Source organism: Myotis brandtii, unplaced genomic scaffold (genome assembly GCF_000412655.1).
Source record: "Myotis brandtii unplaced genomic scaffold, ASM41265v1 scaffold1105, whole genome shotgun sequence".
Taxonomy (NCBI): Eukaryota; Metazoa; Chordata; class Mammalia; order Chiroptera; family Vespertilionidae; genus Myotis; species Myotis brandtii.
In genome coordinates, this window is record NW_005353770.1 from 1,819,184 (window position 1) to 1,832,399 (window position 13,216).

The 13,216-nt window shown below is 39.0% G+C and overlaps 1 protein-coding gene across 2 annotated transcripts in view; it reads right to left on the minus strand.

Moving 5' to 3' along the window:
• The window catches only part of KCNN2 (potassium channel, calcium activated intermediate/small conductance subfamily N alpha, member 2), a 145,834-nt gene extending 132,624 nt beyond the window's left edge, over positions 1 to 13,210 (minus strand). For both annotated transcript variants that reach the window (XM_005857363.2, XM_005857362.2), the window contains exons 1-2: positions 12,648 to 13,210; positions 11,896 to 11,991 (exon numbers count right to left, since the gene is read on the minus strand). In XM_005857363.2, the coding sequence (XP_005857425.1) occupies positions 11,896 to 11,991; positions 12,648 to 13,121 (570 nt within the window). In that variant the 5' untranslated portion in view covers positions 13,122 to 13,210. The remainder of the gene's footprint in view (positions 1 to 11,895; positions 11,992 to 12,647) is intronic.
• Between the last annotated feature and the right edge of the window lie 6 nt (positions 13,211 to 13,216).

The window sequence follows — 13,216 nt, forward strand, 5'->3', positions numbered from 1 at the left end:
AATGGTGATGGAAAAATAAAATAAAATAAATAATACATAAAAACAGAATTACAATTTTGCAATATTACTACAGGTTTAGATAGCAAACTAATAGCATATTTAACTAAATAAATATATCTTAAGCTATTCTCACTCCCAAGGACAGATATAAGAACATTTCCTAAGTATGGGAGGATTCACCTATATGAATATAGACCTATGGCAAGTTTCTAAAAGTCAAGATTCAGTCTAAAATTTTCATAACTAAACCCGCATAAACTGAATTGTTATTTGTCAATAATTTTGCATATATTCCAGTAGTACTAGATATGCCTTTGAAAAAGCATGAGGTGACTATTATAAATCACACAGCCATCACTTTTATATCACATTATATGCAAGCACTTCAATAAATATTCAGCTTAATTATTATTTTTGAATGTTTTTTAAAAAATCCATGACCTTAAAGTTAAATCCAATACTAGGATATAATTTCCTTTAGCCACTCAGTAAAAAATTAAGCACTTTAAAAATGAGCACCCGTATATTTTTTAACACTAATGACAGTAGACACTATTCTCAGAAAAGCACTATCCAACGTCAAAACCAAGAAAAGAGTACTATAGTGCTTAATGCTTCCTCCCCAGAATTCAGTATGTTTCTGTTGAAACTAATCTCCAAATACTGCATAGAATGTCCTTGGAAGACCAAAACTTCCTGGTAGAAAGAAGACCACCTCAGTGACCAAGCAATAAAGCCTACATATCCAAATTTCAATAGTCAGATTGCTTGGAAATAACTCCATCATAACACCTGTTGGAGAACTATTATAGATAAGTACACAATTGGGTAAAAATACTCAGAATATTCAAGAGTACAAAGAACAAATTATTGATGTAGAATACTGGCTGTTAAAACTGGTCTGTCTACATGGTTCAGTTCAAAGTGTGTGATGTCTGAATACCAATGTGTTTTATAAATTCAAAAAGCCAAGTCCAAAACTCACACAACAATAACAAAGAGAGACTGGCATAGTGCACACTCAACTAGTGAAATAAAAACAGAAAGGAGGATGCAAGCTCTCTATCAAAAAATCTAATCACTAGCCCAAGAACACTTTGAGATGCTTCTTGGTCATGTTACCACATAAACATTCTTCTTCTCAATTCTTTCAGACCTGTACTTCAAGCACTGTGGTTGGGGTGGTGGCATATGAAACAACACTCTTATCAGACACAAACCAGTCCAGAAAAAGAAAAAAAATTATTTCAATATCCTATAGGCTTACAATTCTGTCAATAACAAGCTCATGTCTTTGGCCTGAATACCAGAGGTTGAATACCAGAATTTTCCATTATCCAAATGATTCCCTTTGCTCACATTTCAGAGTGCCTCATGTAAGCCCTTTAAGTCACCAAGGTCCTAATTAGTGATGAGGAGGTGCTGTCAGCTGTGCCCTGGATGCCTGACACCCTACTGCCCGCAGGAAGCCACACCTAGGTAGGTTTATAGGGGAAATGGCTATTTTGATAAAAACTGTTAGTCATAACATTATAGTTCTATAACACTAGTTTACAGACCTGAAACACCTAGAATGAACATTTATGTCTTCAGATAGCCAATTTGCCTCAGGGAGAATCTGAACTAACTCAGTTTAAAAAATTGGCTATCCTTAATATAGATCAAAGCTTTTTTTTTTTTTTTTTTTTTTAAATAAGGGAGAATCTGAACTAACTCAGTTTAAAAAAATTGGCTATCCTTAATATAGATCAAAGTTTTGTGTTTTTTTTTAAAAAAGAACACTCACGTATGCACAGTCTAGATTATTAATAAACTAATGGTCATTGTTCAAATGCCCACTTTATCTTTTTGTTCCCTCTCATAAAACTTGTAAAAAGAAAAAAAAATCATTACTATTTCCCAAAGACCAGAGTGGCTGGGCTACAATTCTTCCCCTTCCACCCCAGTTAACCCCCAAATAGCTAAAAATACCCAGCAGCTGACACCTACGTAGCCATCACCACATGCCAATCAGTGTTCTAGGTGCATTGTATGTGTGTGTGTGTGTGTGTGTGTGTGTGTGTGTGTGTGTGTGTGAGATACGTATATATACATATATGAGCGTATAGATACACTTTCATTTATATACATACACATATTGAGTGTGTGTGTATGCGTGTATGTGTATACATACACACTCAATTCTCATAGCAACTCAATGAAAAAGGTTCTCTATATTCCCCATTTTATAGACAAGGAAATTGAAGGACAGAGAGACTAAATAACTTGCCCAAGGTCACACAGCTAATTAGTGGCAGAGCTGGGAATGAGCCCAGACCCAGTGGCCCCAGAGGCAGTGCACAAAGCCATGAGGCTGTGCTGCAGAGAACCTTAAACAACTCAAAGGAGAGTCTGATTGCTCTGCTCAGCAGGAAAGTTTTAGAGAGACATGTCAGAAATTATAGTTTTTACAGCTTCTATAATAAAAAGGATTGGGAACATTTGGGGACAAAGTTATCTTCCAAAACTGCTTTCACACTGTTTCTACATAAACTTTAACTATTAAAAACGAGTAGATCCTCTTTTACCAATCTGGTTAGGCAATACTGAGAAACCAAGGTGATGGAGAAACAGAAAGGTAGAGAAGACTACCCAGACTTACAAAGTACTCAAAATACTAACCGGTAAATTAGACCTAGACATTCCAAGAAATACCACATCTGTCATTTAATGAACTGGTCTGTAAGTACTTTAAAAATGAAAGGAGTAATATAAACTTTGGGGAGGACACATTGACAAACTATCAATTTTCCTTAAATAATATCCTTTAACTCAGTAATTTCTTGCTTGGCAACTTATCCTTAGGAAATAATCAGATATGCCCACAAAAGTTCATCTGCAATAGTACTAATGTAAAAGTAATTTTAAATAGGTTCTTTCTAATTTTTCTTAAGGTCTAAAAATAAGGAAAATAATTAAATTGATTATATCTATATGATGGGGAGAAATGGGGGCTACTGAGAATGTTTAATGGCATGGGGAAATTAATAGAAAGTTATATGAAAAGAAGACCAAATTTCTTATACAGATATATAGCAAATACTATGACCATCTACTTAATATAAAACATTATTACATAAATAATAATTACCTCTGAGTGGTGAGATTAAACTACCATATTCTTTTTTTATGTTTTATAAATTTTCTAACCTGAATAGTTATGAAATTTATAATCTGAGGTTTGATGGTCTGAAAGATGCTTCTCTGTCTCTGGATCTGTAAGGGGGAGAGATCAACCAAAGGACTTGTATGCATGCATATGAGCCTAACCAATGGACACAGGCAACAGGGGGGTGAGGGCATGAGTGGGGAGTTGGGGGTGCAATGGGGCGATAAGGACACATATGTAATACCTTAATCAATAAAAAAATTATAATCTGGAGAGAAAAACAAAGTTTTTAAGAGGAAAGGCATGTAATCATGAAGCCTGCATTGCATTGGTCTTGTTTCCTTCTTGGATATCATTAATAGATGATGAGATTGCCTTTCACAGAGAACATGCGGACTTCAGCAAGGGATCGAACAGTCCTCATGACACTCTTGTGAGAAATGTGGGCTAGCTGACAGGGTTCACAGAGTTGTTATTATTTAAAAGGCTGTATCAAGTATCACAGATGAGCGGACAGCAACAACGGAAAAGTCCTGCTGAGTTCTGACTGTGACTCAAGCACACCATCACTTTTCAAACTCATGGTTAGCGTAAAGCTAGGAAGAAGAGTTAAATGCGTCATGGGCAAGTGTGCAAAGCAGGTAGAAGACACTAATGTTGACGCTGTTTCTGGAACAGAATTTTACACTAATTTGAAACCTTGGGTCTTACCAATCCCCTAGCCAGTCCACACATGGCATTTTCCGAAACTAAAAAGTGTTTGTCAAATAAACATCAAAATTAGGATGCAAATAATTCTGACAGGATGAAATCTTGGTCTGAAACCAAGATGCTATTTAACAAGGTTAATAAATGTAAAACAAACATTCAGTTCAATTACAATTTTACAAGTGTTCCTTGGCAACAGTTCCTGTGAAGCAATGACTATTTTAGACTAATAACAGTCAATATCAGGGATAATCTCTAGTGAAGGGAGGTAACAACCCCATGGGCATCTGAGAGTACTGGGTACATTTCTGACCTTCTTCTCTAAAGAAGGAATTCAACAAAACAGAGTAAGCCCAGAAGAATGTGATTGGGGACATTCTATGTCTGATGAGGAATAGTCAAAGAAACTGGGACTATTTAATTAGGAAGACATTGAAAGGGACTTACCCAATGTTTAAATGTTTGCTCTGTGGTTCTGTAAAAGGGGGAATCAATTTTTTTCTTTTATACTGGAAATTACAGTCTGTCTTCTGTCTCTATCACCCGACTGAAACAGCTCATCAAGGTCAGCAATGACCTTCAACTTTCCAACTTCAAAAGGCACTTCTCTACCCCTATTAACAGATGTCATGGTATTCCATACACAGCACTGTGCCTCCTTACAACACTCCCATCTTCACCTCAGGTACAGTTCACTCTTATCTCTCTTTCCTAGTTCTTCCTTTACTCAACCTCTAGATGTCAGAGGTTGATTGACTGTCGACCTTCTCATCTTTCTAGTCTCTCTCAGCAATTCTATTAATCCCTGTGGGTTTAATTAGTCTCTATGTTCATTACTCCCAAATTTAAATTTCCACTACAGACCTTTCCTCTGAACTCTAGTTTCTCTTGTAAAGTCAGAGGCATTTCAAATGTATTATGCCAAAACATATTTCTGATTCCATGTCCTACGCTTCAGTTTAAGTCTTCCCCTCCTGGCACCATACACTCGATTGCTCCAACCAGAATCCTGAGAATCATCTTTCTATAGTCCCTTGCCCTCACTTGTCACATCCAATCCACTAGGAAGTTCATTCTAACTCCAATATAGATCTCAGATCAGACCACTTCTCCTCGCCTCCACTACTGCTCCAAAGCCAGGTGACCATCTTTCACTATGACATGACTTGCCAAGGGTCTCCTTATAGTCTCCAGACCAATCTCCTCAGAACATCAACAAAAGATCTTCTAAAACGTAAGTTGGATCATGACTCTCCCATGCTTTAAGTGTTTCAATGACTTCCCTACTGCAGTTTGAAACAAATCCAAAAATCCTTGACATGCCCTATGACCCTTCAATATCAGAACATTGCATCCTCTCACACCCCATCCAGGACCATTCTCCCAGTGTGGGACACACCGGTTTGCTGTCATGTGTTTGGGTGCAGTAAATTCAGTCACCAGACCTTTGCACAGGTTGTTCTCACAGATTCTGCCAAATTAGCTATTTCTTACCCTTTATGCCTCAGTTTAAAAGTCACTGCCTTAGAGAGTGTTCCTTTGATCATCAACCTTGCACCCCCAATTATTTTCTGTCTCAGTCCTTATACCTTCATCGTGGCACTTATCAGAATAAGGAGTTTGTTTCTTTACTTAATTTTTGTTTCCTTATGCTTGCAATGTCAGTTGCAAGAGGGAATGGACTTTACTGCCTTATCACTACTATGTTTGCAGAGCTCAAAAATTCTTTAGACTTTGTCTCAACATAAGAAAAATATTCCTAAAACTAAGAGCTGCCTGGCAATGGGGCAGCCTTGTACAGATGAACTGACAATCATGGGAAGAGGGTTCACGCTGAAAGTGGGCAACCACTTTTATCAAAGTTGACATGAAGGGAGTTCCCATGCTGGGTGAGAACTGTGCCAGATAACAATTCAGGTCCCCTCCACGCAGTTTCTAGTTTTATTAATAGAATGCTTAGGGAATTTCAGATTAAGCATATACTTTTAAAGTAGCAAACATCAAATTATTTCCTCATGAGCAAAAATTCCCTCTAAAACGGCCCCATTAGCCCAGCTGGTGTGGTTGAGTGTCGACCAAGAACCAGGAGTTCACGACTGGATTCCCAGTCAGGGCACATGCCCAGGTTTCAGGCTTGATCCTCAGTAGGGCGCTTGCAGGAGGCAGCCCATCAATGATTCTCTCTTATCATTGATGTGTCTATCTCTCTCCCTCTCCATTCTTCACTGAAATCAATAAAAATATATTTAAAACGGCCCCATTAAACACCTTCTACCCTGATGAAAAGTAACTCCCCTGAAGTTAAACCAGTGCAGGCTCCCTCTGTGTGCCCTGCCAGACGTGGTTGGGACAGTAACAGCCCACAGTGCCCTTCTTTCCAAGCTGTACAAAATGTGGCCCAGAAACAACTTGGCAGATCAAGCAAACCCACTTGTGGTAAACCTAACGTTCCACTCTTCATTCATTTGTGATGCTGCTCTGTAAACACACCAGGATCGTTTTATTTAGCGGCACACCCATTAATAATGCAGAGATCTTTGCACAGGCAGGCGGAGAAAATTAGTCCCGAGTGATTTCGTTACGACAGTGTCTACACTGAGTCAAAGGGACTGAGAGTCTCATTACAACTGATGTAGAAGTTGCTGGCAATACAGACCACCACATAGCAAAGCAATGCATGCGAGTTTTCTACTCTCTCTTTTGGAGTCTTACAGTCCCCCAGTAATTCTCATCTCCCTCACAGAGAAAGCAGAGACCTAAAGACCATTCTAGGACCATTCCTTCTAGGTTTTCAGCTTCCTTCATCTTCACCAACCTCCTCCAAATTTTTTTTTAAAGAAAAGTAAAATAAAAGTTGGCAAATATTTTATTCCGATGGCAACATTATGATGCTTATTCTACTTATCAGATTAGACAATGCACCACTAGCTATTAGGGAATGTTGCAAATAAGCCTATGAGGCTATGCACTTTGTCCTTAAATAATTTTTCTCCAAAAAGTTTTTCAGGAAGGCAGTAAACATTTTAGAAGCTGAAGATATTTAAAATTCTGTTTTATAATATCCAGTGTTAACCACGCAATAGAGGAATATGTGAGGAAAGCAGGGAATGTCAACTCTGAGAACCTTTTTGAAGGGCTGGTGAACAATACCTTTCCATTTAAAACAAACTCCCTTTGATCCAGAAATCTGACTACTGAATACTTACCATATGCATATATTCCAATCAGTAGATTAAAATAAGTATACCACGGTGCTCGGTTTTAGCATTGCTTATAATAGCAAACACCTAGAAAACTCAAAGCACCTATCAGCAAACCACAATACATCCATAATGGGATAACATGCTGCTGCTACAAAAGGATGAGACAGATTTCTATGCGCTGATAAGGAAAACTTCCAAGATATATTACGAAGTAAAAGCATGTGTGTTATCTCAAAACACAGAAGTGTTCATTCTTGAACATTCTGGAAGCATATATGAAAAACTTCAAAGTGGTTGTCTCTGAGAAACAGGACTGAGAGTCTGGAGAATGTGACTATTCCATTTATTTTAAACTCTTCTGTACTATTTGTTATTTTTACTATGTGTGTTTATTATTATTTCATTAATAAGAATAATGACTATATGCAGTATATTCTGCATGGTCTGGAAATGTCTACTTGCTCTCTGTAGGAGTGGGGAAGAGAACATCCTTTGTGTGGCCTAGATGCAGGAGCAGAGAGAAATTTTAATTTCTGATCTTCCAGTTTCAGATCTATATTGTCCATCTCTGAAAAGCTACCTTGAAAGAGAATGAGTAGAGTTATTCCACTGCAAACGATACCAAAGAAAAATCAGTGTTTCCTCTAATGCTATTTATTATGTAATTATATTATTACAAAAATGAAATCAAACAAAAATGTTTTCAACTTTAAAGTATAGCACTTTCCATTTTTCCAAATCCCACGAGAACCAGAAAGATTAGACTCCAAAGAGCTTTCTTTTCCAACCTAGAATCTTGTGTTTGCTTAACTCAGAATACTAAACAACTCTTTCAACTAAAGCTGCTTCCCTAAGAGAAATTAGAACATGTTAGTGTTGAAAAGATGAGGTGAAATCTACAAAATATTTCATGTTGAAAATCTTAAAGAGCATGTGAACTTTGTTTAGTATTTATTCCATCAAAGAAATCCTTCCAAGCCCACAGAAAAAGTGGTGGCGGGGGGCGGAGGTGGGGGACAGACATAAGAAAAGTCACGGGATACCATGCCTCTGGGGTTTTCGCCCCTATTAATTAGTATCAAGTGATAGTAACTAGCTTTCCAAATTGTATAAAAGAAATCTCTTTCATAGCACCTCTCCTTTGTCAGAGGGTTGTGATACACAGATAGGCACTTACCTAGGTTATTTTATTTATACCTTTTTGTTTTGGGGGGCGCTTTTCTGAAGACTATATGAAGTAAGGCCAAATGTCTATTTGAAAAAGTCTAATATCTTAGTAGCTGAAAACTCTGCCCACTAAATCTGATTTTATATAAACCTTCTGATAAAAAAATAGTGATTTCACTTTTTATTGGAGAGGTGTACAAGTAATCAATTAAATGAACAAGCTATAGCTTGATGCATTGAGCTGTCTGTGGTACTGAAAAATGACACCAAACTGAAATATATTGAGCTCTGTTCTTCATTACACTATATTAATTCAAGCACTTCCGTCCATGACTCACCTGAACCATCTTAGTTTGCCAGTGTGTATATAAACATTCTACAAAAGGTCACAGTGACTTGCTTTCCAAGGTTCTCCTTGGAAATGTCAAGGTCTCCCCATGATTTGTTAATCAATTCTGATATACAGAGCCAGAATGTTGGCTATAACATTTACTTTTCCTGAATGCAGTGAGAAATCATACCATGTACCAAAACCGACACTAGTTAGCTCTCTCTCCCATCAACATGTTGATATGCTAAAAGGAAAAAAAAATGCCATTTTAGACACATGCTACATCCAAGGACATGCTCTGAATGGCAACATAATCCCTGCATTTAGTTCCTTAACTCAAAGCTAATAAATATATTAGGAATTCTTACTAGTAAACTGAGATTGCCTATTTGCTTAAGAGTTATTAAAGAACTTATAGCAGTGACATCTATAAGTAAAAAATAAGTCTGAGAACTTGGTTTCACTGAGCTTCAGAAGTATTTGGACAGTACCACCAACTCTATCCTCTGAATCTATTAGAATAATCCTGTTTTATTTCTGGTTCTTGACTTCTAGGTCAGAATCTCCACATTCATGTGGTCAATTTCTATTTTTTTTTCTTTTTAAGCATTTCAGGTAATAATATAGAGCTTCAGCCTGAGGAAATCCCTCTAGATCAGAAATTTTCAACTGATGTGCCATAAGAATTTTTGAAACATGCAATACCTGACTTTTTAGTCAGGGGAACTGACCGCTTTTCTTTAGATTGTCAGATAAAAACTATGACAACAGCCAACACAACTATAGCCATCCAGTGTGAATGAATCAAAACTATATCTATTTTTTTGTAAGATTGGCAAATATATATATGCAGAATTTTAGTAATTATTTTATGTGTGCCATGAGATGGAAAAGGTTGAAAATCACTGCTCTAGATAAAATACTGAATGTAAAATCTATATCCAAAACAACTGATATTACACAAGCATGTATTTTAAAATGCTATTAAGTGTGATTATTTGAACAGAAACCATGAGCCATTTAAAATAAACCCAATTTAAAAAATCTAACATTTTGTAGTGTTTTATGACCCCAACAGTAGAGAAGTTTGTTGTGCTTATCTTCATTTTTCTCACTCATGCCATACATAACCAATATATCTATGCATTTTTGTAACAGAACTTGTCCTCAAAATTAGCCAATGAGTAGAATTCTTTCAAGTGAGACATAATCTATAAAAATATGATTTCCGATATTTTATTATTTTCTGTAAGTTTCAGGAGTTCTAACATGGGATCAATTTTTTCTTACAACCTGTAATTAACATTTTGTAGCTCCTCTCACACTCCTATGTTATTTCAAAAATATCTCAATAATTCTTAAAAAGTCACTGTCTTTAGGAAGACACTTGTTTTTTGATGTTAATACCATCAAATGTCCTCCCTCATGAATGCTTGTGTAGCTGTGTGCTTTTCAGAAGGAACAGGTAATAATAGGAAGGCTGATGTTTATTAAAAGTAAAAACAACAACAACAACAACAACAAAAACCAGCTAACGGCAAGGTCTCTTTCTAGTGTGAACTGAGTAAAACCACTCTGATCTCCAAGAAAAAAAAAATTAGTTACTTGATTTTTAAAAATACCTAAAATATTCTATAATTATCTTCTACGTTTAACCCTCTTCATATACCAAACATTTGGATGTAGAGAGAAACCAAGCGAAATGTCCACATTTCAGGGCTGCTGGCAAGCAGTAGCAGAATACAGCAGGAAGAGCAGGAAGCATTCTGGACTCCTCGCTTGGAGGACAGGGCCTGGTCACGCTCTGTACTGTCTAGCTGCGTGATCCAGCAAGCTACTCACCTCTTCTGACTTCAGGTCCTCATCTGAAAATTGAGTCAAAGAATCCTTACACCTATTTTGTTCCTTCCAGCTCTGTCTACTCTTCAAGTCAAAATGAAAAGATACACTCATAGTGTTTAAATTACATTTTAGTATCACTTTAAAAGGTTTGAATCTCACAAGCCTATGACCATTAGCACCTAATTAGAGAGAGATCTATGTAAGTTATTAAATTTTAAAGAGTTCAAATATGTATTTGCCTGTTTTTCCAGTGCAGTTTTACTACTTTCTCTAAATATTCTCTCTTTCTAATTTTCATTCTCTAACCTCATTTCTTCAAAATCGCACTTTTCAAAGTTTTTGCAAATTTGAAAGCAAGATGAAGTAATTTCTCCCTCCTCATTTGGGGTCATGTGCATTTTTATTTTGTTTGGACAACTGTTAAAATTGGTTTCTTCCATATTTAGTATATATATATATATATATATATATTCGCTAATTACTAACTTAAAATTAATTTAATTTCTAATTAATGCTCAGTTCCTTCAATGGCACGTTCTATACAATGTTTTACATTCAAAGGCCACTCCTAAAAGACAGCAGGTCAAATTTGATGGTTTAATAGTTCCACCAAATGTCTCACAACTGCTCCAAAAATATCAGAAAATACATACCAGTGTAAATTCTACACTGGGAAATCCCAAATCACTCCTAATTTTTGAAAACTCGATTTTAATTCACAAATCTTAATATATCCTTGACTGAAGGTTACAGCAAAGAATACCACTCAAAATACAACCCATGAATATTGTATAGAGGATTCTGAAGTTGTCAGCAACAGCCAAATCTAACGATAGAGCTCCTGGCTGCATTTAAAACATTTTCCTAACAAGACTGCTCACAAGAGCAGTAGCCTTTGCTCTTGACTGACATTTTTGAAAAATGATGTAATGATTGTAGCTAAGAATCTATCACATACCATATATACAGAATTTGTATTCAAAACTTACAATTATTTTTTAATGATGGGGGCTATAGAAAGGGTTAGAGATTTCTCATGTCTTATTTATATACATTAGCTAGGAATATCACCAGCCTATTTTCTTCCCTAGGCTACATTATAGGAAATGATCCAAATGGATACAACCTTCCATAATGAGGTACCACTAGGAAGTGGTGGTATCAAACAAGAATACACGTTTACCCTTCAGATTAAGGCTAGTGCCTAACTGACCTTAAGGACAAGAAGTGCAAAAGTGGATCACCTGAAAGAAGACAGGGGAAAATCTGAAGGGCTTGATAAATACATCCCAGAAATGACTGCATGCTTACATGCTGCACTGTTTTGTTTTTAACTTCTTGAAGGAACAGGTCAGGTGGTATGTAAGAATGCAGCATGTTTCTTCTGTAACCTCAAGCAAGGACATGAGGGCTTGGAAAAAAGCTCTGCTGCCTTGAGCTTCTCCGGGCTGGAGGCATGACTCTGGGTCATTCATAAACAGCAGAACCTAAGTTACCTGTATTTCCCTGGCGTGGTACACGATGATCAGACCGAGCAGAATGATCGTGGAGAGACTGATAAGGCATTTCAGAGCTAAGGAATACAGCGACGCCTGCAACACAGTCAGACAGAAGCACTTTTAAGAAAGAAGCACTTTCAACCAACCACCTAGGCCCCTGAGTGGTGAGGGGTTGGGAGGGTCAGTGAGTCCCCCACCAAGTGGGCCTGAACTCCCAGCTGGGTTTGGGGGACCCCTATCTTGGCTCTACGATCTGTCACATCACTTAGCCTCAAAGGCAAGCGAGAGGGGAGGACAGCTGGGAAGGCGGGTGACCAGACAGCCAAGCAGCGGGGTCTCGCCATCGCAGACCCAAGTGCAGCTCCTAGCTCTAGGAACCAACCGGAGAGGAAGTTACTCCTGAGTTGAAGCTCTCCGGGTTGAAAGGGCCTCCTAAATCCCGAGCACCAGAAGAGGAATAAAGCATGCGTTCCCACACACTCCTGGAACCACTTATTTAATCTACCCAAACGCGCTGGGCACTCACTGTCTCCAGAACTTTGCGCACGGAAAGGCTTCCTCTCCGGAGTTGCCTTGCGGACTAAGCGTGCGCTTCTGAGCCGCGTTCACTGTCCCAGAGGGCACTGCCCTCCGATTGTCCCGGGAAAGCTCACAACTGGCAGGCAGGGAGTTCCCGCCAGTGCCAACCCCAACCACCTGGCATCCCGCTCTGCAGCCCCGGAAGGGTGGGCAGGGGTTCGAGCGCGTACCTTGTCGTAGGCGCCCCACGACAGCTCGGTCTCAATGACCATAACCACGATGCCGAACATGCCGAAGATGAGCGCGTAGTCACTGAGACGCTTGCGCTTCTCGAAGAGGGCACGCCGGTGGCCCAGCTTGTAGCCGATGTTCTGGTTCTTCTTCTTGCTAGACTTGGTGCCACTGCTGCTGCCATGCCCGCTGCCGCTGCCGCCGCCGCCTCCAGTGCTGCCTCCGCCGCCGGTTCCATAGAGCGCCAGGTTATTGGAGTTGTTGTGCTCCGGCTTTGACACCACGATCTCGGGGGCTGAGGACGAAGCTGCAGCGGCGACTGCAGACGGAGAGGACGCGCCGCCACCTCCTCCGACGGACGCCGGTGGCTGGAGGGGCTGTGCCTCCGAGTCCATCTCGTGCAGGTTTCGGCGGGACGCGCTCAAGTTGCTCAGCGGACGCATGACGCCCCCGTTGTACCTGCAGCTGCTCATGGCTATTTCGGTGAAGGGGTTGCTCTCGCGGCGTGCCTGGGACTGGTGGTGCTGGTGGTGCGCCAAGTGGGGGTGGTGGTGGTGGTGCGAGAGCG